The sequence below is a fragment of the Anolis sagrei genome, chromosome 8, assembly GCF_037176765.1.
Source record: "Anolis sagrei isolate rAnoSag1 chromosome 8, rAnoSag1.mat, whole genome shotgun sequence".
NCBI classification, from domain to species: Eukaryota; Metazoa; Chordata; class Lepidosauria; order Squamata; family Dactyloidae; genus Anolis; species Anolis sagrei.
In genome coordinates this window covers 8,788,628-8,816,093 of record NC_090028.1, presented here as the reverse complement: position 1 = coordinate 8,816,093, position 27,466 = coordinate 8,788,628, and the positions used below count along the sequence as shown (strand labels likewise).

The 27,466-nt window shown below is 40.4% G+C and overlaps 1 protein-coding gene across 1 annotated transcript in view; it reads right to left on the bottom strand.

The window, feature by feature from the left end:
- PRMT7 (protein arginine methyltransferase 7) overlaps positions 1-27,466 on the bottom strand; it is a 65,687-nt gene that overhangs the window by 24,284 nt on the left and 13,937 nt on the right. Inside the window, exons 4-12 of the mRNA XM_067471019.1 lie at positions 25,895-26,044; positions 21,398-21,506; positions 18,469-18,581; positions 16,029-16,270; positions 14,049-14,229; positions 12,755-12,882; positions 10,531-10,663; positions 7,766-7,849; positions 4,522-4,569 (exon numbers count right to left, since the gene is read on the bottom strand). Coding sequence (XP_067327120.1) covers positions 4,522-4,569; positions 7,766-7,849; positions 10,531-10,663; positions 12,755-12,882; positions 14,049-14,229; positions 16,029-16,270; positions 18,469-18,581; positions 21,398-21,506; positions 25,895-26,044 — 1,188 coding nt within the window. The remainder of the gene's footprint in view (positions 1-4,521; positions 4,570-7,765; positions 7,850-10,530; positions 10,664-12,754; positions 12,883-14,048; positions 14,230-16,028; positions 16,271-18,468; positions 18,582-21,397; positions 21,507-25,894; positions 26,045-27,466) is intronic.

Genomic DNA, 27,466 nt, shown 5'->3' with positions numbered 1-27,466 from the left:
CTTACTGCCTACTACAGGGAAAACCAGCTAACCCCTAACCCATCTAAAACACAGACATGTGCCTTTCATCTCAAGAACAGAGAAGCATCCCGAGCTCTGAGGATTATTACCTGGGAAGGAATCCCACTGGAGCATTGCAGCGCACCCAAATACCTGGGAGTCACTCTGGACCGTGCTCTTACCTACAAGAAGCACTGCCTAAACATCAAGCAAAAAGTGGGTGCTAGAAACAATATCATACGAAAGCTGACTGGCACAACCTGGGGATCACAACCAGATACAGTGAAGACATCTGCCCTTGCGCTATGCTACTCTGCTGCTGAGTACGCATGCCCAGTGTGGAACACATCTCACCACACTAAAACAGTAGATGTGGCTCTTAATGAGACATGCCGCATTATCACGGGGTGTCTGTGCCCTACACCACTGGAGAAATTACACTGCTTAGCCGGTATTGCACCACCTGACATCCGCTGGGAAGTAGCAGCCAATAGTGAAAGGACCAAGGCAGAGACATCTCCAGCTCATCCCCTGTTTGGATATCAGCCAGCACGCCAACGACTTAAATCAAGACATAGTTTTCTAAGATCTACAGAGACACTCGCTGGAACACCTCAGCAAGCGAGAGTCCAAAAGTGGCAGGCTCAAACCCAGCACCTCAACCAATGGCTGATACCAAATGAGAGACTCCCCCCTGGGCACACAGAGGACTGGGCGACTTGGAAGGCGCTGAACAGACTGCGCTCTGGCACCACGAGATGCAGAGCCAACCTTCAGCAATGGGGTTACAAAGTGGAATCCTCGGCATGCGAGTGTGGAGAAGAGCAAACCACTGACCACCTGCTGCAATGCACCCTGAGCCCTGCCACATGCACCATGGAGGACCTTCTTGCAGCAACACCGGAAGCACTCCAAGTGGCCAGATACTGGTCAAAGGACATTTAACCAACTACCAAACTCACAAGTTGTGTATTTTTCTGTCTGTTTGCTTTGTTTTTGTTAGAAATGTAATATATAATGGACTGGTTGCTCTGACACGACAAATAAATAGAGGTGATTTGAATGCACTATTCCTGCTTCTTGATTTGAATGCGATATTCCTGCTTTAAACAGAGGCTGGATGGCCATCTGTCAGGGGTGATTTGAATGCAATTTTCCTGTTTCTTGGCAGAATGGGGTTGGACTGGATGGCCCATGAGGTCTCTTCCAACTCTTTGATTCTATGATTCTATGAATGAGGATGAATGAATGTGTATGAATAATGTGAATGTTGAGTAAAAATGTAATCCTCCTCTTGTCTGGTTACATATAATCTGTATGTTGTGGTTCAGCCAGATGATGATGAGGGGTTTGGGGGTTCAGGGCCTGATGGTTCTGTAGGTAAGCAAACAGAGGGGGCTTTAGAGCAAGATGGTTCTGTAGCTGAGGGAATGGAGGGGGTTTTGGAGTAAGGTGCAGTTGCTAAGACACAATGTGAAAGTGGAACTGTTTTGGACAACAACAGGCAGGGAGAGGAGGATAACATTACCTCTTCCACTGGCTGCCAGTTTGCTACCGGGCACAATTCAAAGTGCTGGCTTTGGCCCAGAAAGCCCTAAACGGCCCCAGCCCAAATTACCTGAGCGAACGCATCTCTCCCTATGAACCATTGTGGAAAATAAGATCCTCCGGGAAGGCCCTGCTTTCCGTCCCGCCATTGTCACAGGCACGATTGGTGGGGACGAGAGACAGGGCCTTCTCGGTGATTGCTATGGAACTCCCTTCCTGGTGAGATTAGGTCGACCCCCTCTCCCTGTTCTTTAGAAAGATGGTAAAAACTTGGCTGTGGGACCAAGCTTTTGGGACAGGGCAATAAAGCAGCAATTGAAAAGATTACCAGGCCAATTAGATTTGACATGGATGACTAGGATGGATTTAAATGGTGTATTTTAATATTGCTCCAGCAAAGGATCACCGCCTTGTCAGGGCGCTGGAGCTTGAGCACCTCAATGATGTCATGAGCGAAACCGTGAAGGGCCACCCAAGACGGGACGGTCGTGGCAGAGAGGTCAGACCAAGCGTGATCCCTGGGGAAGGCAATGGCAAACCACTCCAGTATCCTTGCCAAGAAAACTAAATGGACCAGTACAACCAGAGATATGTTGGTATGCCATTGGAAGATGGGACTCCCAGGTCGGAAGATGATGGATGGCATCCTTGAAGTGACTGGACTGACCTTGAAGGAGCTGGGGGTGGTTACGGCCGACAGGGAGCTCTGGCGTGGGCTGGTCCATGAGGTCACGAAGAGTCGGAGACGACTGAACGAATGAACAAATTTTAATATTGAGATAAATGTTTTTAATTTTTATGTATATATATAAGAATTTGTGTCCTGGCATTGAATGTTTGCCGTATATATGCTGTGCTCCGCCCTGAGTCCTCTTCAGGGTGAGAAGGCCGGAATATAAAGGTTTTAAATAAATAAATAAATCATCCGAAGAAGCAGCTGGCTTAGACAGAGATACTAAGCTGCTTCTGAGGGGGTAGAGATTCAGGTGCAGGAAAATCCATGAGAAAGAGAGGAAAAAGCAGGCTTCTCAAGGTCAAAGGAATGTGTTCATGTTTTGCAGTCCTTAAATTAGTGAGAGAGCTGTTAGGATTTTAGATCAAGAAACTCCTGTCTCATTCCTAGTTCGTGTCTTAGTTCAAGATCCAAGAATTATGCTCCGTGTTTTATGGATTTACCTTTAGATTCCTGACCATGTTTTGCCCCTTGTTTCCTGGATTTTTGTTCATGTTTAAACCCTTGCTTCCTGTATTTACCTATTGCCTTTGGGACTTGCTTCCTTTATTAACTCTTGGATTTTTACCCTATTTGCTTAAGGTGCCTTCGGCCCTTTTTATATGTGTTTTTATCAACAAACCGTTTATTACCATGTTTGGTTTCTTGTTGAGTACTGTGAGCAAGGTGAACTCCTGCTGATGTGCAACATTACATGTCTGTATGTCTAAATGTTGTTCTGTAAAAGTTCTGATACCCTTTCACATACTGGAGAATTGCAAGAAAAAAAACATTCATGCTTTAAAGCAGGGGTCCACAAACTTGTAAAACAGAGGGCCAGCTCATAGGCCGTCAAACTGTTGGAGGGCCGGATTATAATTTGAAAAAAAAATATGAATGAATTCTTATGCACACTGCACATATCTTATTTGTAGTGCAAAAAACACTTTAGAACAATACAATAATTAAAATGAAGAACAATTTTAACAAATATAATCTGATTAGTATTTCAATGGGTAGTGTGGGTCTGCTTTTGGCTGATGAGATAGGATAGTTGTTGTTGCTGTTGTGTGCTTTCAAGTAGTTTCAGACATAGGTTGACCCTGAGTGAGGGTCAGGTAAATGACCTTGGAGGGCCGTATTCGGCCCCTGGGCCATAGTTTGAGGACCCCTGCTTTAAAGTAATAATAATTATTATTTATTTATTTATTTATTTATTTATACCCCTCTCCATCTCCCCCAGGGGGACTCGGTGTGGCTTACATGAGGCCATGCCCATCAGTACAATACAAAACAATATAACACAAAAACATAATAAAACCAAAAAAATAAAATACATGAAAGGCAAAACAATATAATAAGCGAGCAAGGTGAGCAGGTGAACTCCTGCTTATGTGCAACATTATATGTCTGTAGGAGCCCCCGGTGGCGCAGTGGGTTAAAGCACTGAGCTGCTGAGCTTGCTGAGTGAAAGGTCACAGGTTCGATTCCGGGGAGCGGTGTGAGCTTCCGCTGTCAGCCCTAGCTTCTGCCAACCTAGCAGTTCGAAAACATGCAAATGTGAGTAGATCAATAGGTACCGCTCCGGTGGGAAGGTAACGGCGCTCCATGCAGTCATGCCGGCCACATGACCTTGGAGGTGTCTACGGACAACGCTGGCTCTTCGGCTTATAAATGGAGATGAGCACCACACCCCAGAGTCAGACATGACTGAACTTAATGTCAGGGGACTACCTTTACCTTTACCTTTTATATGTCTGTATGTCTAAATGTTGTTCTGTAAAAGTTCTGATACCTTTGAAAAGTTATTCATAACATGATTGCTTTTTAAACTTATTTTTTGGGGAAGTAATTTTCAAAGATAGATGCAGCCTTCCTCCCCAAAATAGAATAAAAACAGGTGCTTAACACGAAAATATGACTGTAAACTATGACAATCGATATTAACCCTATAGGATTATATTCTACTTACTCCTTTAAACCTCTATGTCACATGGGCAACCTTCCAACACAGTTCTTGAAATGTTCATGTGCGGAAAGAGCAGCTAGCAAAATCTAATCCAGTAGAGACTATTTCAGTTCTGGACTAACAAGGATAAGCCCTAGACAAAGCTCAATAGGTTGAAAAGATATGCTCAAATATACAACTGAGTCATGCTAAGAAGCAGTAGAGATTCAACTTGAATCCATCTGGGAGAAATATCATGAGGCCAGGATGACGACAATGTGCAGACATACATTGTTGAAAGCATGTTACTTACCTTCTGCATGAGTGAATGAGACACTGAGGAGGTTTCCAATGTAAACACCTGAAACAGAAAGAAAGGAAGATCCTGATGGCAACAATAGTTTAGTCAATCTTAACAATGAAAAACCAGTACTGGCAGTCTCCAAGTTACAAATATCTGACTTACAAACAAGCCATAGTTTTTAAAAGGGGCTAAGAAAACATTAAGTGAGAGAAATCTAACCTGTTTCATGCAGACACTGACAGAGAGGTTTCAGTGCAAAGGGCAGATTGTCATGAGAATGTTTCTGTCAGGCCTTGGGAGAAAGATTACTCTCTCCGTCTGTGAACTCCCCAGATTCTAGTTTGGAAAACAGTCTGACACCTGCTAAAGTTAATGAGAAGTCAGATAAGCAGAGTCGGCAGCTGGAGATTAGCCAGAATCAACAAGATCCGAAAGAATTCGTCAATTAAAAGACGGGGGGAAACGAAACCAGTTTTTGGGATTTAAGGTTTGCCTGTAGAAAATCTTGTCAGATCAGGCATCATTTGGAAATCAAGTTCTTGTGCCACTGAAGTCTTGTTCAAGGGATCTTGTTTCTGTGGAGATTTTTAGCCTTTTGGATTGTCGTTGCATCCTGCTTGATTCCTATCTGGCTTTAATGCTGTCATGGATTGCCTGTATTTCTTATCATAGAATCATAGAATCAAAGAGTTGGAAGAGACCTCATGGGCCATCCAGTCTACCCCCTGCCAAGAAGCAGGAATATTGCATTCAAATCATCCCTGACAGATGGCCATACAGCCTCTGTTTAAAAGCTTCCAAAGAAGGAGCCTCAATCACACTCCGGGGCAGAGAGTTCCGCTGCTGAACGGCTCTTACAGTCAGGAAGTTCTTCCTCATGTTCAGATGGAATCTCCTCTCTTGTAGTTTCAAGCCATTGTTCCACGTCCTAATCTCCATGGAAGCAGAAAACAAGCTTGCTCCCTCCTCCCTGTGGCTTCCTCTCACATATTTATACATGGCTATCATATCTCCTCTCATCCTTCTCTTCTTCAGGCTAAACATGCCCAGCTCCTTAAGCCGCTCCTCATGGGGCTTGTTATCCAGACCCTTGATCCTTTGAGTCCCACTCCTCTGGACACATTCCAGCTTGTCACTATCTCTCTTGAATTGTGGTGCCCAGAATTGGACGTTGCTTTGGGTTACTACTGTTTATGGACTAATACTTTTTGGAACCTTCTTATTTTCTTACAAGCATTTATTTCTTCTGGCTATTTACTAAGCTTTAATAAAAGAAGATTTGATTCTTCACTCTTTGTGTGGTGTGTTTTAAATCAGAGGGCTTCTTCTAGACCTGGAGTGCAACACTTATTTGTTTTGGGCCCATTTATCCATAAAAGCATGAAATCTTCTGTGGATTTCCAAAAAGAGATTTTGAAAAACAACCATCACCATTAAGTTAAGTCCTATTAAGCATTAGTTTAATAGGAGCAAAAGTGTTAAGCCACTACAGCACAGATCCACGCAGACCCCCAATTTACATAATCCCAGTTCCATCTTGGCCATAGAAATATATAATATTGGACACAGAAAGATAAATGGATACAGAACAATGAGCATTCGACTGAATGGTTAATCCAGCGGGAGCAGGCCTGATTAATGAATGCTACTTAAATCAACAGTTACGACACTTTCATTGATTCCATTTATCTATTTCAATGGGTCCACAATGGGAATTTTTGCCTTAAATGCCGCACCATCTTTTGTGCCTGCAAAACATAATCGAAGACGTCCTGTAAGGGAATTAACTGCACAAAGAAGCAGCAATCTAAAAAGCAGGGCCCAGCTTGCCATACATAAAAAAATAAAAATCATGAATGCTGCTTAACTCGGCAGGAACTAATAGATTAGTTATTTTCGCCCCAGTCCGTCAAGATTACAAACTATTGTCATTATTTTATATGAGTAACGCAGTACTGGATGCTTTTGTTCAGCTGAAGACAAGTGCAAAGACATCTTGGAAAAGTTGAGAGTTTTTGGAGGTGGATTTGAAACAGCAATGAATGAGAGGGCACCGTATCTGAGTTCTGGGGCAGCACAAAAAAGGTAAACAGAACCATTTTCAAAGAGCAGGAACGCCATGAAAGTCATAGAATACATATATCAGCATTCCTTATAATTATGAATATTTCCTCTTCAAAGAAAGGTGTGAAATATATAAATATATAAATAAAAATATAATATATATTATATATTAAAATATATATTAAAATATATAATATATTTATATATTATATATTAATATATAATCTATATAAATAAAAATGTAATGTTTGCTTGTGGGATTAATATAACTCAAAAACCACTGGGGGAATTGACACCACATTTGGACACAACACACCTACTAACCTAAGGAGTGACCATCACTCAAAAAACTGATTTTGTCATTTGGGAGTTGTAGTTGCTGGGATTTATAGTTCACCTACAATCAGAGCATTCTGAATCCCACCAATGCTGGAACTGAACTAAATGCGGCATACAGGACTCCCATGACCAACAGAAAACACTAGAAGGGTTTGGTGGGCACTGAACTTGAGTTTGGGAGTTGTAGTTCACCTACATCCCGGGAGCACTGTGGACTCAAGCAATGATGGATCTGGACCAAACTTGGCATGAATATTTAATATGCCCAAATATGAACACAGATGGAGTTTGGGGGAAGTCGACCTTGACATTTGGGAGTTGTAGTTACTGGGATTTATAGTTCACCTACAGTCAAGGAGCATTCTGAACCCCACCAACGACAGAATTGGGGCAAACGTCCCCCCATAACCAACAGAAAATACTTAAGGCCATCCAGTAACTCCCTTCACCAGGGCAAGAAAACGTAATCAAAGCCCTCCTGACAAAGAGCCATCAAGCCATAGGTATAGAGAGAGATATATGATTCACACACACACACACACACACACACACACAGAGATATAGTATCCTAGATTTGAAAGAGACCCCTAAAGAAGGACAATTCTATGTCTGGGCAAACTAGACAATATCCACATCAACACTGACAAAGAAACAGCAAGAAATACTGTTTACCCACAAGCAGAAACAAATTACATATATTAGAAACCAACACTTTCTCAATATTTTCCAGATCACCAGACTGGGCCACAGCAACGCGTGTGTGATCAGATATAAAACAAAAATGAAAATTCTAAACAAAAAAGGATTGAGCAACGGATAAGGCATATAGAAAAACAATAGAATATCTTACCTCTTCTGCTCCCAAATGATGAGCCAAGACAGGAAGGAGGCTGCCATCACTGACGCTGAGGCAAATGCTGTTCGGCTTCAAAACCTTCAGGAGAAAAAGAAAAGCTATCAGCATTTCTCACTTTAAAGTAAAGGGAAAGGTTTCCCCTGACATTAAGTCTAGTTGTGTCCAACTCATCTCCATTTCTAAGCCGAAGATCCGGAGTTGTCCGTAGACACCTCCAATGTCATGTGGCCAGCATGACTGCATGGAGCACCGTTATCTTCCCACAGAAGCAGAACCTATCGATCTACTCACATTTGCATGTTTTCGAACTGCTAGGTTGGCAGATGCTGAGGCTAATAGTGGGAGCTCCCTATGCTCTCCGGCTTCTAAATGCTGACCTTTTGGTCAGCAAGTTCAGCAGCTTAGTGGTTTAATCCACCGTGCCACCGGGGGCTCCAAGAGAACTCCTAAGTATATACAAATCAGATGACAACATGACAGAAAACGCTCAATTCCTCAAAACTAAAGACATAGAGAATCATTGGGACTTTGGTGCAGCTGGCTGGGAGTCAGCTGCATTAAGATCACTACTGACAGAAAGGTCATAATTTCCCTTTAACTCACTTCCTGTTGTCCTAGCCCTGTTCTTTACTAGGAGTCGTTTGCAAGTTGAGGACTTCTGTATTGTGAAAGAAATCTAAATGTTTGCCACTACCCAGTCTGTTTTCACCCCAGAGCTAACCAAGTTTGGCTATGCAGGAAGATCAAAACAAAACAGAGTTTAGAAGAGCCAAATATATATTTACACGCTTCCTATCCAATGCCCTGGCATTCAGAACTAGAGGCAGGAAAGAAATATATTACAGTTAGAAAAACCTAGAAATAACTAGTAAAACATGTAAGATAATAATTGAAATAAAGAAAGGAAAAACAAAAAATAACATTCTCAAGGAGGTCTGGAAAGAATATTTAGGGATAAAAATAAATGAAACAGAGTGGCAACAATTATGGAGACAAAGACATCTAAAAGAATTATCAATACGGGTTAAAGAAAATTATTATAAGTTAATATGGAAATGGTACTTAACACCAGTAAAAATACCAAATATAAATAAAAACTATTCAAAAATTGCTGGAGAGGATGTCAAGAATCAGGAACATATATACATATGTGGTGGCAATGTAAATATGTAAATAATTTTTGGGGGAAAGTATTTAGAGAAATAGAAGATATAATGATTATTAAAATAGAAAGAAGTCCTAGTATAGTTTTATTATCATTATATAATAATAAACAACTAAAAAAGAGGATAAAAATGTGATAACAAATTTATTAACAATAGCAAGACTGCTTATAGAAAGGAACTGGAAAAAAGAAATAAATATACAAATAGAGGAGTGGTACAAGGAAGTCTGGAAATTGGCAATACATGATAAGCTGACATGTATATTAAAAGTTAAAAGAGGTATATGGAAAGTTATTTTGATGATGTATGGAGACAATTTATTGAAAAAAGGATTAAAAAATAAAGAAGGAAAGTTACCTCCACAAAAAGAATTGAAATTTTGGACAGATGATATGTAAAAGCTGTGGCTTGGGAGGGGGGGGGGGGGAAGCACAACGGTGATGTTGAGACTCAGCGTTTGTCTCATGCACCTACTACTAGTAGTAGAAGGAAACGTGGTTTAGAGGATGATGAAGCTCAGCAACAGCTGGAAAGGATCAGAGACTTGTTCTTAGAGACTACGGATGAGGAGGATTTTGAGGGTTTTACTCGCGAGGAAATGGAGCTGGAAGATTACAGAGGTGTAAAGAGAGTAGCCAGCAGCTCAAATAGTGATGTGGAATCTGTTGCTAAACGCCTGAGAGATGTAGCTGATTGTGGGGACTTTGACAGCGAAGAGGAAGAGCTGGACTGGACTAAAGTTCAGGAAGTAATTGATGTTATTAATGCTCCCACGTCTAGCGATGAATTCCAGGGTTTTAATGATAATTGGGTTGCAGATAATACTTTGCAGGATGGAGCCCGAAGTACTGACTGGCAACAATGGCGCAGCCGGGATTCACCTGTGGAATTAGACACAGCTGAAAGTAACTCCAGCGATTCGGATGAGATTTAAGCAGCAGTTTGGGGACAGACTAATCGCAGAGTTCAAAGTGTCGCATTACCGTGTGCCTTGTGTGTAACTCCTGCCCTGAGCTCTTGTTGCAGCTTCGTGTTTCCTGATCATGTGAACAACCCTGCCGGAACCAGACTCGTGAGTCTTCCTTGCCTTGACCCTCGGACTGCCTGACAACGCCCCTGCTTATCCCTGGAAACTTCGTCGGACCGCTCTTCATGCGGATTGCTGTTTGCTGTTTTGTTTGCCTTTGAAACGGACTAAGTTTTACTGCTGAATCCAAGCTGCCTGCTTTTGTTTAGACTGACTTTCCTTTTGCCAGCAAAGACTGACTGAGACCAGTTTGTTTACATTCCTGCTGACCGCAAGCCTTCTTTGTTTACTACTCTGCCTTGAAGAGTCTCCTTTTGTTTTGTTAATAGACATTAAACACCTTCCTTTAACTCTTACATTGCCGGTTGCTTGTTTGGTCTGTCTGAGTCTTGACAGGTGGGGGATAGATAATATGTATAAGCAGAAAAATTACACTAGATGCCAAAAGTATGGTAGGCTGTATTGAATAATATGTATCTATAAAAGAAACAATGTATAACAAATGTATTAGACCATGATAAAATAATAAAAAATATTATTAAAAAAACTTAGAAAAACCTACTCACTTTCTGCAGAGCTTCCAAATACAGAGATGTTCGGTTTTGATCGTTCAGTTCTCCAAACCGTGGCCGGTTCCACAGCATGTGGGCCTGGCACCTACACACAGGACTCTCAACAGCAACGTCGCCTTCTTCCGCTCTGAAAACATTGGGATGAATGCAGTCAACCGATCTGTGTGTTTGCCCTCAACCATACTTGATGTGACTGTCTGAGGTAGTAAAATATACGTGCTCTGTTTGAAGTGTGTTCATTTCATTGATCAAGGTGTGTGTTTACATCAGAAGTCCCATGATGTTCTTTAAAGGTAAACGCTGACAAATAGTCTAGTTGAGTCTGACTCTGGCCGGTGGTGCTCATCTCCACTTCTAAGCCAAAGAGCCGGCGTTGTCCGTAGACACCTCCGAGGTCATGTGGCTAGCATGACTGCATGGAATGCTGTTACCTTCCCACCAGAGTGGTACCTATTCATCTACTCATATTTGTTTGTTTTTGAATTGCTAGGTTGGAAGAAGCTGGGGCTAACAGTGGAAGCTCACCCCACCCAGATTCAAACTGCTGACTTTTTGGTCATTAAGTTCAGCCAGGGGTTCTTTACATCCCAGTAAATAGCCAAGGTTACAAACCAGTAAAGACTGGATCCTCTAAAAGCCAGAAGTCATGGCTCTGTATTGCACCTTTAAAGTATTCCTGTTTCAGGTTCTATAAAAGAAAATACAAACTCAGCCTCTTGTTGCTTTGCTTTCGCCAAGTTTGGGGGAAGCCTTAACATCACATTTCATCTTATTTCCTGGTTTTGTTTGAAGCCAGGAAATTAGAACATGCCTTATATCTGGTCTGTGTATATTTGAAACAAGGGAGAGGTTTTCCATGGAAACAGGCGCAATGAAGGGGAGGGGCCAGGGTGTGGGATAGGAGATGTGAAGGAAATAAACTGTCAGTTGGAATTTTGTTTCGTACCCCAATGTATACTTTTAGAAATAAAGCCTTCCCACTTTGTTCGTGAAGTAATTCTCCAGAAAGCTACAGATCTGGACACTCATTGCATTCAACAAGGTGTTTGTGACAGGTTCTTTCCAAACCTGTGTATAAATCAGAGGAACCACAATAATTGCTGTGTTGAACTGGTCTATCATTTTTCCTGCTCTTTCACACTCATAGTTCAATGGTATTGAATAAGATGAAACGAGTATCCAGATCTGTAGCTTTCTGGAGAAGAAATTACCCCACGAACAAAGTGGGAAGGCTTTATTTCTAAAAGCATACATTGGGGTATGAAACAAAATTCCAACTGACAGTTTATTTCCTTCACACCTTTTATCCTTCACCCTGGTCCCTTTCCTTCATTGCTCCCATTTCCATAGAAACCCTCTCCTTTGTTTCAAATAGACACAGGCCAGGTATACGGCATGGTCAAATTTCCTGGCTTATTTCCAGGAAATAAGGTCATGACAATGGTTCCTTTGCCTGATAAACAGGTGTAACTAAATTACATGGTGTTTGTAACTTGACAAGATATAACATCACTTCTTTTGCTACACAATAGTAAGTTCTTAGTTACTCTTACTGTTGCCAGGCTCTGTAAATAGTCAAGGAGGAATATGGTAAAAGTGCTGGTTTGTGCTATTAAGACACGGTTGTTCCAGTGTGTCTTCCCAGAATAAGGAAACTACAAGCAATATGTCCCTAAATGCACTTTTTAATGATCTAGGATTGTCTACGTGATCTATCCCTCTCCAAAATTTCTATCCTGTTTATATTTTTTAAATTTTAATTAGTACATTGGCACTGCCATATGTTTTTAAACATTGCTGTGTTATTGTTAATGTTTATTGCTATTTTCTCTTTATGAGTTTATTTATTGTTTGTATTACTATTGCTATTGTTTTTGTTGTTGTATTGTGGGCTCGGCCTCATGTAAGCCGCACCGAGTCCCTTGGGGAGATGGTAGCGGGGTACAAATAAATTATTATTATTATTATTATTATTATTATTATTATTACTATTAAGACATCTGGTTGGTGTTGAAACCTTAACACAGTGGATGGGGAAAGAGTGCAATTTGTGCTACAGCTACTAGCTTGTATTTGAGTTGTATTATACTTATGGTCATAATTATTATTTTTTTGATTGATCATTATGGTGTACTTAGAATTTCTCAATAGTAATGACTTCCCTAGTCCAATATTCTTTGGTTCACATTCCCCATACACTTCAGCATCTTATAGTTACCTGCCTTTTTGAAGCTTATACCACACAGAATAATCATCATGAAAGGCCGTCAGGTTCACACTCTGGCCCTGGACGATAGGATCCTCATGAGGAAGGAAATACACACACTGCATCCAGTGATCTCTCCACTATAAAGGAAGCATGGAGAGAAACTGCAGCATAAAAATATGTTTATAGCACTGATTTCTTGTTTAAACTAGACCACCCCACCAATATTTCTCCTTCTTTCAGTGTTAGAAACTGAAGTTTGCAATAGAGACATGTTAGCAGTGAATGCAGGACTAGTCACCCATTTCAGAAGCAATGGCTGCATGAAAACAATAAAGGGTATGAGGTTGCTCCCTTCCCCACAATAGCCATTGAGAATCATGTTTAAACCCCAGTCTGACTATAAAAACTATTTCAGAGAATGGTAAACAAGTCAGAAGCTGTCAATACCATGTTTGCCCATACCTGGTTTATACAGAAATTTCTAATTCACCCATTAGCATTAAACTGACAGTAGTACAGTGTAATAAATCCCTTACCTTAGCTGGCTGGCTGAAGCCTAAGGGAGTGGGCCTGGCAAAGCCACGGCGTCCATTTTAGAAAAGGGAGCCAGGGAGAAGGCATTTTAGTTAGGTCTTCCTAGATTCCTAAGGGGCAGTTTTGGGAGTTACTTTCAGAGATTCATTTCCTGAAATAATTTTGTGTAGTGGAACTTTGAAGACTTGCAACCCAGAAGAGTTTTAAGATTTTACTCTAACACATCCACAATCTATTCATGCCAATATTTTCTGAAACCATTAAGCATTTGTACCTGAATTTTTTCAAGCTTGTTCAATAAACATTCTTGTTCTTTTATTAACTTATACCAGCCTCAGTGTGTGTACCTTTGTGGTCAAAGTATTTCTAAAGTCAGCTTCACAGCAGCCGCTAAGAAACTATAGTGGCACAGTATGTGTTACAGAACAAACTTACAATATTACCTCAGCCTGATTATTACTGGAATGGTGGCAGCGGGATTCATTTGAAGAAGCATTTTAAGTCTCTCAGTTCTAGTGTTTCCCAGTTCCTACCTTTTAAAATACTAAGTATCTCTCCCTTTCTCTGCCCTAATCTCCCCTGATATTGATATAATCAGTGGCATATATTTCAACAAAATAAAGAGAAATTTAACTCTACAGCTGTTTCAGCAACCATACTCCCTCTTCCTTTTGATGGCTTCATATTTTTGGTGAACAGCATGTTCATATTTTAGGAGGTGCCTGTACGTTATATATAGCATAAGATTAAGAAGGTTTTAATACATTACCGGGATATCTTCAGAGGCAGGCTGCACCCAGTATGGGGCCATAGTACATTTTATTGAGCCAGCTGGGTCCATATCGATGTCCCACCAGGAGAGGACCACCTGGGCTTTGCCGGACTCTATAGGCTCCAGTTGCATTGTATGGCAGGAAGGGGCTCTGCTGACTTGCTTACTAAAATCTACACTGTGGAACACAATGAATTGCCATCAGTTCATTTTAAATAACAATTGCTAAGAAATTGGTCACCAAAGAATTCAGAAATATGTCAACTGAGCTGAGCAAGGCTTCTTGAAGTCTGCAGAGTTTTACCAGGAACAACAGAAAAGATTATAGTCAGCCTCAAGGTATCACAGAACACTTCTTAACAGCGAACAGGTATTAACCATTTCATCTTAGAAATGTAAAGGTTTCCTTTAAGTATGCACACATTTCTGTACACAAACATACAGGTGTTTGTATAATATGCACATACATAAACATAGAAATAAATACACTTACTTAAATATTTATTTATTTATTTACAGTATTTGTATTCCGCCCTTCTCACCCCGCAGGGGACTCTGGGCGGATTACAATGTACATATACATGGCAAACATTCAATGCCATAGACATACAACATTTATAGACAGACACACAGAGGGTATTTAACATTCCAGCTTCATGAGGGTATTCTGACCACCAGGGGAGCTGTCACTCCATTTGTGACACTGGAGTACTTTCTCATTGTTTGCATGCTTGCTGGAAATTTTTATGGCATCTATCAGTTACTTCAAGCATTAATATTTAAAGTCCTAAATCAGGGTGGGTGATAAGTGCAGCATGAGATACCTACAGCATCCAAATATGGTTGCCCAACTGGCCTTCAGGAGGCCACGTACACTATTATAACTACATTTTCTCTCTAAATAGTCTGGAACTATAGTATCTGAGGAGGCCTCTGGTGGCGCAGCAGGTTAAACCGCTGAGCTGCTGAACTTGCTGACCGAAAGGTTGGTGATTCAAATCCAGGGAGCAGGTTAGCTCCAGCTTCTGCCAACCTAGCAGTTTGTAAACGTGCAAATGTGAGTAGGTAGGTACCACTTCTGTGGGAAAGTAGCAGCGCTCCATGCTGTCATGCTGGCCACATGACCTTGGAGGCGTCTACGGACAACGCTGGCTCTTCGGTTTAGAAATTGAGATGAGCACCATCCACCAGAGTTGGACACAACTAGACTTAATGTCAGGGGAAACCTTTACCTTATTGTACCTGAAAGACAGTCATTATGACTGTCAAAAGAAGAGGCATGCTTCCAAATCAGGTGGAAAATAAAATGTTGGTCTTCTTGGTCACATCATCCCATCTATAAAACTTTCTGCTGCATTCCATTCCTTCAGCGCCCTATTAATGAGTTTTAGTTGCCAAGTATATTTTTGTTTACCTGGACTTTCAATGGTATCTAGTGTGGTTTTGATTGACTGCTCTTTTTACTCTCTTGCCTGCCATGTTTTATGATAAGGCACTATCTCACGAAACATTGTTTTAAAAGGATGCCCTAAGCCAGGTATGGGCAAACTTCGACCTTACAGGTGTTGTGGATTTCAACTCCCACAAATCCTAACACCCTACTAGCTGTTAGGAATTGTGGGAGTTGAAGTCCAAAACACCAGGAGGGCCAAAGTTTGCCCATGCCTGTCCAAAGCCCTTTGAGAAACAAAGATTGAAAGACAGATAAAGAAATGGCTCACAAACCAAGTGGGAAGGCTTTATTTCTAAAAGCATATATTGGGGTACAAAACAAAATTCGAACTGACAGTTTATTTCCATCACGTCTCTTATCCCTCACCCTGGCCCCTCCCCTTCATTGCTCCTGTTTCCATGAAAACCCTCTCCCTTGTTTCAAACATGCACAGGCCTGGTATAAGGCATGATTTCCTGACTTCACATAAAACCAGGAAACAAGGTCAGGTTGGTGTTGAAACATTAACACAGTTCTTCACTCACCTGAACATTGTGACAACTTCACTGAGAGCCACGAAGTCAGACAACGGCACCTGATTCAATTGGATATCATAGACAGAAGGTGCTCCTGGGCAGTTCTCCATTTCTGGTGGGGAGACAATCACCTTCTTGCCACCTTCTGCTTGGACATGAATAGGAAACAGCTTGTTCCAGGACCACATCCTTTTGGACTCCACTAACTGGGCATAGACTGTTGCCCTGTGAGGCACTGCCTCGCATCCTTCCTGGACATTTGAGAACAAAAAGTGAAGAAATTGAGCCATTGATTCATGACCCCTGAGAAAAATCAAACTGTAAAATGTACTCTTATGCAAACAAGGATTCAAGTCAAAATATGAGGCTTTAAACCTTCTCTCAGCAGGCCTTCATTATTTATTTCACATCTGGGTCTCACTATATTTATTTGGAAACTATTTCAGCATCCAGCCTAAATACCCCAAAGATGCCAGATGTTGCCTGACTTTGGAAGCTGAACAGGGTTTGCTCTGATTAGTTCCTGGATGGGAGACTGCAAGGTATATTTCAAAGGAATGAAGTGGTAAAACTTTGCCTAAGAAAACTCTATGAAAATCATTGGGTCACCGTAAGTCAACAGACAACTTGAAGGTACAAAATATTATGCATGCTGAATGACAAAAAGGGTTTCAGTCTAACCAATCATATTAATAAAAATGCTCACTCCTAAATAAATGTTCAAACCGCATATAGTCGAATATAAGCTGAGTTTTTCAGCCCTGTTTTAGGGTGAAAAAGCCCCCCATGGCTTATACTCAAGTCAAAGTTATTTATTATTTTACTCTGTTGTTGTTATTATTATTATTATTATTATTTACTATTTTATTCTATTTATTATTATTACATTATTTTACTCTATTATTATTATTTATTGTTTGATTATATTATTGTTATTATTACATTTCCATTATTTTACTTTCATTTTATTACATTTATTATTTTACTCTATTAATACTATTATTACATTTCCATTATTTTACTCCATTACTATTATCACTATTATTATATTTATTATTTTACTCTATTCTTATTGGAAGGATAGATAAGCACATTTACATTGACGAAGGTTAGAATAATGGTTGAATCAGAGTCTTATCTTAAATTACAGTTTTATGTAAATATTCAAAAACATTAATTTATTTATTTAATTTATTTACTGCATTTAGATCCCGAATAGATTACTGCAACATGCTCTCCGTGGGGTTGCCTTTGAAGACTGTTCGGAAACTGCAATTAGTCCAATGGGCAGCAGTTAGATTACTCACTGGAGCGTCATACAGGGAGCATACCACCCCCTTGTTGTGTGAGTTCCACTGGCTGCTGATCCAATTCCAAGCACAATTGAAAGTGCTGGCTTTGACCTATAAAACCCTATACGGCTTTGGTCCAGTGTACCTGACCGAACGTATCTCCTTCTACGTCCCACCTCGGAGCTTAAGATCTTCTGGGGAGGCCCTGCTTTCGGCCCCCGCTGTTGTCTCAAACATGTTTGGTGGAGACGAGGGACAGGGCCTTCTCGGTGGTAGCCCCCTGCCTGTGGAATATGCTTCCCGGGGAAATTAGATCATCGTCATCCCTCCTCACCTTCAGAAAGAAGGTAAAATCGTGGCTGTGGGACCAGGTCTTTGGGCAATCAGGTTAAAGGACAATGGATAATATTTGACTATGACTTGGAAGTAGATTTGGATAAGTGAAGCAGAGTAATCATTAGTATATGGCTAGATAAATAGCTACCAGACTGGTAATAGCTAAATGGATCGTAAGTATACTGTTTAATTTTTATTTTAATGCTCACGGTTTTGTTATTTTTGCTATTTGTATTTTATGATGCAGCATTGAATTGTTGCCAATTGTAAGCAGCCCTGAGTCTCCTTAGGGGTTGAGAAGGGCGAGGTAAAAATGTTCGAAATAAATAATAATAATACTGTCCCTCTAAGCCCACAGGCAACTCGGGACAGTTTACAGTTGGTACCTCCTGGTGCCTCAATTAATGTAATTTTATTGCTGCATTTCCCATCCTTGGCTTATACCCAAATCAATATGTTTTCCCAGTTTTTCGTGGTAAAATTTGGTACCTCTGCTTATATTTCGGTTGGCTTATACTCGAGTATATACGGTAAATTCCTTTCCTTACTAACAATTTTTTTTCTTTCTGCTTCCCTCCTGTTTCAAAAAAGTGTGGCAACTTTCCCAAAGCTACTTGTTTTCAAGTCACACTGAACCAATACAACAAAAATACCAAGATGGACCCTTAGAGATGTCAAAAGAGACTTTGATTATTACCACCATAAATTAACAATGACAACATTGCACAGAATTGGGAAGTTATAGCTGTGGAAGCTCATTGAGAAGAACTTCTCTTACAGGAGAAGATAATGTATCACTTCAGGGTCAGTTCATTTCTTACCTGCACAAGGTACCTGTGGGCATGCTCATAAGAAGGCAAGGCCCCTTCTCCAATCAATTCGGTATCAAACAGTTCAGTTATTAGGATGTTTGCACGAGACTCCATGTCTCCATCTAGAATGTATAACACAATATAAACAAAAGCAACTGACTTGGGATATTTAAAAGCAAGTCTGCTATGAACAGATCTGGAGCTAAACTGTACATGCCAAACCTGTCGTGGCTCAGTCTGAGCCTGAGCTTTCTGAGCCTGAGTTTCCTCAGGATGAGAAGGATGATGGGTTACAGATTTCTGAACATGTCCCTGTTGTTGATACTGAAGATAAGGCAGCGTTTCAGTTTCCCAGGGAAAGGAATGTTGTTTTAGAAGATTGTCATGATTTGAGTGAAACTTCACAGCTGCAGGTGAAGGAGTCGACCGCTCCATCTGTGAGCTCAGTGCCTGTCAATTCCCAGGCTGGCCAGTCCCAGGATAATGAGTTCTTCGGTCTTGTAGGTGATGGGGATTTAGTTAGGGAGGACCGTTTACAATTAAGGGTACGCCGAAGTGCTCGGCTTGCTAACAAACGGGAGGTTCGAGGTCAACGTAATGCTTTCATGCTAGGAAAACATATTTAATGATCTGGTTGAAGTCAACCCTTTGTCAGTGCAACTTTGCTTACATCCTGTTTTTTTTAAAAAAAATTTTATTGATTTATCACAATTATTACATACTATTGCATTTTATACATCAACCTCTTTAACATGTTGTTTTGTTGTTTTGCTTTGACATTTCCTCCCCTTTTCTCTTCCCCCCCCCCTTTTTTCACCTCAGTGCTCCCCTCCATCCGTCTCAAGCCACATTTCTTACATTTCATCTGTCCAAAATTTCATTTCTTCTTGTGACGGTAATTTTCCTTCCTTATTTTTTAATCCATTTACCACAAATTTTCCCCATATAGCATCAAAATCACTTTGTTTCCATATACCTTTTTTAACCTTTAATATACATGTCAGTTTATCATTTAATGCTATTTTCCATGCTTCCTTATACCACTCCTCTATTCGTATATTCATTTCTTTTTTCCAATTCCTTGCTATGAGCAGTCTTGCTATAGTTAGTAAGTTTGTTATCGCTTCTTTATCCTCCTTTTTCAGTTGCTTATTGGTATATAATGATAATAAGGCTATACTAGGACTTTTGTCTATTTTCATATTCATTATAATTTCTATTTCTCTAAATACTTTCTCCCAAAAATTATTTACATATTTACATTGCCACCACATATGTATATATGTTCCTGGTTCTTTACACCCTCTCCAACAATTTGTTGAATTGTTTTTATTCATATATGCTATTCTTACCGGTGTTAAGTACCACTTCCATATTAGCTTGTAATAATTTTCTTTAACACGTATCGATAAATTTTTTAAATGTCTTTGTCCCCATAACTGTTGCCACTCTATTTCACTTATTTTTATCCCTAAATCCTCTTCCCAAATCTCCTTAAGGGTACTCTTTTTTATTTTCCCATCCTTCATTTCAATTAGTATCTTATAGATTTTGCTAATTATACCTCTCAAGTTTTCATGTTCTTCTACTGCCCTTCCCTTCTGTATTATTTGTTCGAATTGATTGAGTTGGCTTCCATTTCTATTATTTTTTTTCCAGTTTATTAACCATTGTTCTAGTTGTATACAATGAAACCATGATAGTTTTATTTCTTTAAACTCTTCCAACATCCTTTCCCTCTTCATTTCCACCTTCATCCAATCCCCTATTCTATCTAAATTTATTTCCCTTACCTTTTTATCCATTGCTTTTTTTAAATTTTTTGGGAATTTCTTTTCCATCACTATTGGGGTTATAATTGATCCTTCCTTTATTAACCTCCCCTTGTATTTATTCCATACTTTCAGTATGTTGCTCAGCAATGGATTTCTAATTTCCCTCAGTTCTGTTCTAGTAAGCTGTTTAAAAAATATATTCCAAGTTTCATCTTTCACTTTTCCTGATTCATTACTAAGCCAGTCTATTCCCTCTTTTTTAACCATTCCTTCTATAACCAAATTTAATCTACTTTGCTTACATCCTGTTAACTTCTCTGGAATTGCCTCGGCTTTTGGGGAAAGCTTTTGGCTTTTGGGGACTTTGGTTTTGTCTCAGTAAGGAAAGCTAATTTGGAGGATGTGTACATGCTTCTCCTGTACAAAAGCTTTAACCCTTAAGACTTTCCGGGGGAGAATAGTCTTAAGAGCATCCAAAGATTTCCAAAGATTTCCAGGGAAAAGCCCTAAAGCTTTGAGAAATTTTGGAAGGTAAACAGTTTGGAAGACCAAAGAACTCCAGCTGGAGAATCTACTGGCTTTACTGGTAGGTCCACTAGGTGCTTGAGACGCAGTTCGACCCGGTAGCAGAGCCCACATCAGTAAGCCTGGGAGCAGAGCCCATTACAGTCTGGGAGCAGAGCCCATTACTGCTTGGGAGCAGAGCCCATTACAGTCAGCCTGGGAGAAGTTAAAAAGGGGATTTTCCTTTAAAGTAAAGAAACAGTTATTGAAGACAATTGCCTGTCCTTCGTGGACAAGATTAGGAAGCCACCAGTTGCATAAAAGCCTGGAAGCATCTATTTAACTTTACTGAAGACAACAGAAGTTTCTGTTTGATTGTTCATTAATAAAGGACTTTGTTATACTTCACAAGCCATCTAAAGACCATTTGTAGTGAAAAATCTTTGAGAACTTCTCTTCGGGGGGCCCTGGCTTCCCGTTGGGCTCAAGTTGCACGTCCTATTTTAAAGGCAATTCTTTACAGGCCCAGCGCGTGTCAGAACATTATGCAAATCATTTATATAAAGCATATGTAAAGGGCTGGCACAATTTTAAAAATAATTCACAAATAACATCCTTTCTTTTGTGCAACACAAGATAGGGATCCACATAAATCTTACCAGGGCCCACTGTGACTTCAGTTGAGTGTTTGTTGATTATCTTTATCTTGTTGCTAAAGCCGTTTTTTTCTACTATCTTCCCAGCCGTTTCAGCCATAGGCTTGAAGACCTGCGACATATTAATTTCACAGCACGTTGAAGAAGTACCAAAACATTTCAGCCATAGCTTTACTCCCTCTTGAAAGAGATCCATTATTATAAGTGGACAAATTTGATGCAGAGGCAGGGAAAGAAAACTCATAATTCAACATGAGGAGCACATTCAAAGCAGGAAGTTATTAAAATTAAGTACTATCTAGGCCAGTGTTTCTCAACTTTCCTAATGCCGCGACCCCTTAATACAGTTACTCATGTTGTGGTGACCTTCAACCATAACATTATTTTCGTTGCTACTGTAATTTTTGAAACTGTAATTTTGCTACTCATAGAATAATAAAGTTGGAAGAGACCTCGTGGGCCAATCCCCTACCAAGAAGCAGGACAATCGTGTTCAGGACAATAGCAAACTGTTATGAATTGTCATGTAAATATCTGATATGCCAGATGTATTTTTATTCACTGGACCAAATTTGACACAAATACCCAATACGTCTAAATTTGAATATTGGTAGGGTTTTGTCATTTGGGAGTTGTATTTACTGGAATTTATAGTTCACCTACAATCAAAGAGCATTCTGAACTCCACCAATGATGGATTTGAACCAAATTTGGGACACAAAACTACCATAGCCAACAGAAAATACTGGAAGGGTTTGGTGGGCATTGACCTTGATTTTTTGGAGTTGTAGTTTACCTACCTCCAGAGAGCACTGTGGATTGGGGCCAAACTTGACATAAATACTCAATATGCCCAAATGTGAACACTGGTGGAGTTTGGGGAAAATAGACCTTGACATTTGGGAGTTGGAGTTGCTGGGAGTTATAGTTCATTTACAATCAAAGGGCATTCTGAACTCCACCCACGATGGAATTGAACCACTCATGGCACACAGAACTCCCATCACCAACAGAAAATACTGGAAGGGTTTTGTGCTGACCCCGAACTATAAAATTATTTTCGTTGCTACTTCATAATTTTGTTATTGTTGTAAATCGTAATGTAAATATCTGATATACAGGATGTGTTTTCATTCACTGGACCAAATTTGGCACAAATTTGAATACTGGTGCGATTGGGTGGGATTGATATTTGTCATTTGGGAGTTGTAGTTGCTGGGATTTATAGTTCGCCTACAATCAAAGAGCATTCCGAACTCCACCAATGATGGAATTGATCCAAACTTGGCACACAGAATTCCCATGACCAACAGAAAATACTGGAAGGGTTTGCTGGGCATTGACCTTGAGTTTTGGAGTTGTAGTTCACCTACAACCAGGGAACAGGAGGAGGGCTTTTAGTAGGAGAATTCACCATCTGTTTCCAAAAAGAAGAGAAAGACTGGCGGAGATATCTTCAGCCTTCTCTGCCAAAGGGGTTCCTAAGACCATCAGAAATATGTGTTTTCTGATCATCTTTGGTGACCCCTCTAAAACCCTCCCCACAACCCCTAGGTTGAGAAACACTGATCTAGGATGCTTCTCACCCACTTAATATTTATGCTCTATCAGCTCCCAAGGCCACAAAGTCAACAGCACCCAACCCCAAGATATATCACACAAAAATCACACAAAAAATGACCCAACCATATTTTGGATAATGTGGTAATTCAGAATGAAGTCCAGCTCAACAAATTATATCAATTTATAAGTTTATCAAATGGAGGCTTAAACAGATACTCAGCAGCAGTAGTGTCATATGTTCTGCAGGTGATGGTAGGATTAATGTAAGTATTAGTTCTAAAGGATTTAGTAATCTGTAAGAGTTCATGGATGAAAACAATTAAGGGTGGATGTATGCAAGATAGTTTGCAGCTGGGTGATTGTGGATATAAGGAGCGAGCCTTGGAAATGATCTTCAGGAGAAAAGTATAGTTATATCTTGGTGGTAGATGGTGCTGGCTTTCCCCCAGGTTTGTGGATTTTCAGTATCCTGACCTGTCTCCTGAACCCTTGGAACCTTGAACCTCTGGGCTGGCTTTTGACTACGGTATAGACTCTTGATCCCTGGACTTTGTTTACTGAACTCTCGGCGTTTGACCACTAGACTGGACCTTTGGACTACAGAGTTGTTTTTGCTACCCGTTTTTGTTTATTCTGTGGCTGAGTGCTATCTATGTTTTATATTTTGGTCTATTAAAACAGCCAGCAAGTAAGTGCTGTTTTAATTAAACTGTTTGATAAAACTGGGAGTTTGGTTCATCTCTGCCTAAATAAGGCAGAGCCCTGGCAACGCGACAAGCAGATCCTCTGTGGGCTGCTTTTTCCATGGAGATCAATTATATCATGCAGGTAGGAGATACAACCTATGTTTACCTTTTTGGGTGAAATTTCTCAGAACGCTTTCTCAGATACAAGCCTTGTAAAAATTGGATGGGATTTTGAATTGGCCCAAAATGCTCAGAGAACCGAGTAGCCAAGAATAACAACTTGGCCAGGAATCTACTGCTTGGAAAACCTTTAACTCTGTGCTCTCAAGAGTATGGGCAAGATCTCAGATGAAACACAAACATTTCCGGGCATGTTAAAATGTGTTCCTCATTAAAGCATAAAACCCGGCCAAGACAGACAGCCTTACTTCCCAATCCATGTGGTTTCTTGCCAGAATGTAAACCAAAGGTGGGAAACACACCAGATGGGCAAAACATTTGCTTTCATTAGTCAATACTTAGATGTTAGGCCAAAACAACAAATAAACCTATGTTGCCTTACCACTCTATCATGATTGTGTCTACCAAATTTAAATGCAAATAGATTTTTTAGAGCATACACATGTAGAACTTCTGTGATCCTGCACTCCATCTCATTATCTATCTATGTCGGTAGGTAGGCTGGTTGGTTGGTTAGTTTGTACCACAAAAGTTCCTACATGGCTTGATAGATGTGGATCAAATTTGGCAGAAATATCCTTCAATATCCAACTTAAAATAACTGCAGGATGTGAACTAGCAAGCCACCTCTTTCAGGCCAAGAGCAAAGGGAAAGAAAAGAAACAAAACAGATTGGCTATTGCTAGGTGAAGTGACCCTCTTTCACGTTTCTGGGATAGAAAGGGAGCGAAGCAGATTGGCTGATGCTTGCTAGGGAAAACTACTCTAAAATATAGCAGAGCATTCAAAAAGCAAACAGGACACTTAAAGTTGAGCATCAACTCACAGCATGCAGGGTGTGAAGTGCCGTGTGATGTGGCTGTAAAGAATTCAGAGCTTAGGAGGCAACCATGCCATTTTTAAGATTGGACTCTGCGTCTTTGCCTGCCTAAGCTCTGAATTCTTTATAGCCACAACCAACAGCACTTCATGCTTTGCTCACTAATGAACCGAATGCTCAACTTTTAGTATCCTATTTGTATTTTGGATGCTCCGCTTATTTTGGTTTTGTTTTTGTTTTTTTTGTCATGTCAGGAGCAACTTGAGAAACTGCAAGTCGCTTCTGGTGTGAGAGAATTGGCCATCTGCAAGGACGTTGCCAGGGGACGCACAGATGTTTTATCATCCTTGTGGGAAGCTTCTCTCATGTCCCCGCATGAGGAGCTGGAGCTGATAGAGGGAGCTCATCCGCACTCTTCCCAGATTCGAACCTGAGATCTGTCGGTCTTCAGTCCTGCCGGTACAGGGGTTTAACCCACTGCGCCACTGGGGGCTCCGTATTTTGGGGGTAGTTTTCCCTAACAATGCTAAGTGACATGTGTATAAGCGGAAGAAAGCAACAGACAAACAAGGGAAAGAAAAGAAGAGAGAATTAAGGAAGGGAAAGAAAAAGGGAGGAAGGGAGGGAAGGAAGAGAACGAGAAGAGGAAAAGGTATGCGGGGACTAAAGGAAGAAAGAGAAGGGAAGAGAAGGAAGGGAAGAAAGAAGGACAAAGAAAGCAAGGGAGGGAAGGAAGGAAGGGAGAGAAAAAGAGAGAGAGAGAGAGACAGAGAGAGACACAGAGAGAGAAACACACAGAGAGAGAGAGAGAGAGAAAGATAAAGAGAGAGAAAGAGAGAGAGAGAAAGAGAAAGAGAGAGAAGGGCAGTGAAAGAGAGAGAAAGGAAGGAAGAGAAAAAGAAACCAAGAAAAGGGGGAAGGTCTATGATGAAAAGCAAGGGAAGGAAAGAAAGAAATAAAGAAAACAGAGACAAGGTGTATGCGGGAAAGGGAGGAAGAAATGAAATCCAAAACAGGGCAAAGCTAGGTATATATACTACGTTTTTTTAAAAAAAAGACATGCTTCACATGCAACAAGCAATACTCTATTCATTACACTTTTGCTTATGAAGCATGTCATGTACAATTATAGAAATTGAAGACTGCAAGGATCATCTAGTCCAACCTCCTGCCATGCAGGAAAAGCACATTCAAACATATTCAACTGATCCTCCTTAAATGGTCCTGGGACAAGGGAGAAGAGATGCTCACCTCCACTGCATAGCAGAAATCAGCCCCTGCTGTCACGGCCATCATGGACAAGAGTCCTGTGCCGGTTCCGATGTCCAGGACAATTGCACGTTGCCCTCTTTCTTTTACTCTCCCCACAGCAGCACGGATACCCTGATAGTACTTTTGATTCTGTAAAAGGAGGCAAACACCAGTTATTTCAGCATGATCCTAATTCATCCACTTGTGGGCAGATGCAGCTATGAAATCTGAAACGAGGCACCAAAAAAACCCCCCAACATAGGTAAATGAAAACGCCCTATATTTTCAAAATATGACTGATGTATATGTTGCACTCCAAGGCTGGGAACCACCCCTGTACTTAACACACACTCCAGTCCAAGGTAAAATAGCAAAGCAATGTACTGAAGAATATATATGAAAAGCAATTCAGCAAAATAGAATAAAAAAACCAAAGTCCAAGTATCAGTAATAATCCACAGAATTCAAAGTACAAGAGTAGAATCAAAACACCAGGAATAAAAACAGAACAAATCCAAAACATGAGATTCAGGAGCAGTCGTCAAAACTTGGAATCATGAGACATGAACAAAAGGAAACATGGAACTAGAAATCCCTTGACTTGACAATAGATCTATACTCAAACACCAATATTGCCTGGACTGATGCACCCATCTGCTGGGCTAGCTAATATAGAAAGAAAATCATGTCTTCTCAGCTGGGAAACTGATAATGACTTCTTGGCTAACAGGAGTCTTGATATTTGTACACTCTCCTGAGAAGTTCTATGTTGATGGAACATAACTCTCCTATCTAACTGCTCATTAGTCTGTCCACCTGGAGTTTCATTTTGCTATCTCAGGTTACTGGTTGTCCGTTTGATGGTTGCTTTATATTGTTCTCCCCTTACGATCCACTGAGGACTTTAAGATCATCTGGGGAGGCCCTGCTCTCGGTCCTGCCTTCATCACAAGTACATTTGGTGGGGACGAGAGACAAGGCCTTCTCATTGGTGGCCCCTCGGCTATGGAACGCCCTCCCTAGGGAGATCAGATCTTCTCCCTCCCTCTTGATGTTTCGGAGGCAAGTTAAAACGTGGCTGTTCGAGCAAGCATTTACAAATACAGAGTAGCTAATATGGGAAATCGAATGACCTGACAATGGAACTGGACAATGCTTGATAATAATGAGACGCTGATGATGTTGTTTTTACTGCTTTGGTGATGTTTTATACTGTTTAATGTTGTATCTATATTATGTTTTATGTATACTGATTTGTTGAAAACCACCCTGAGTCGCTGATTGGCTGAGAAAGGCAGTATACAAATACAATAAATAAATAAATAAATAAATAAATAATGCTATTGTTGTTTTATTTTGCTTGTTGCTATTTTTATTAATTTTTATGTGTTATTTTAACTATGTGTTATTTTAACTATGTTGATAGGGTTTGTTCTCATGTAAGCCGCCCGAGTCCCTTTGGGGAGATGGAGGTGGAGTACAAATATAAAGTTGTTGTTGTTGTTGTTGTTATCATCGTCATTGTCATCATCGTCTGAGCTCAGATCTGCTCCTGATCTTACTGCCCTGGCA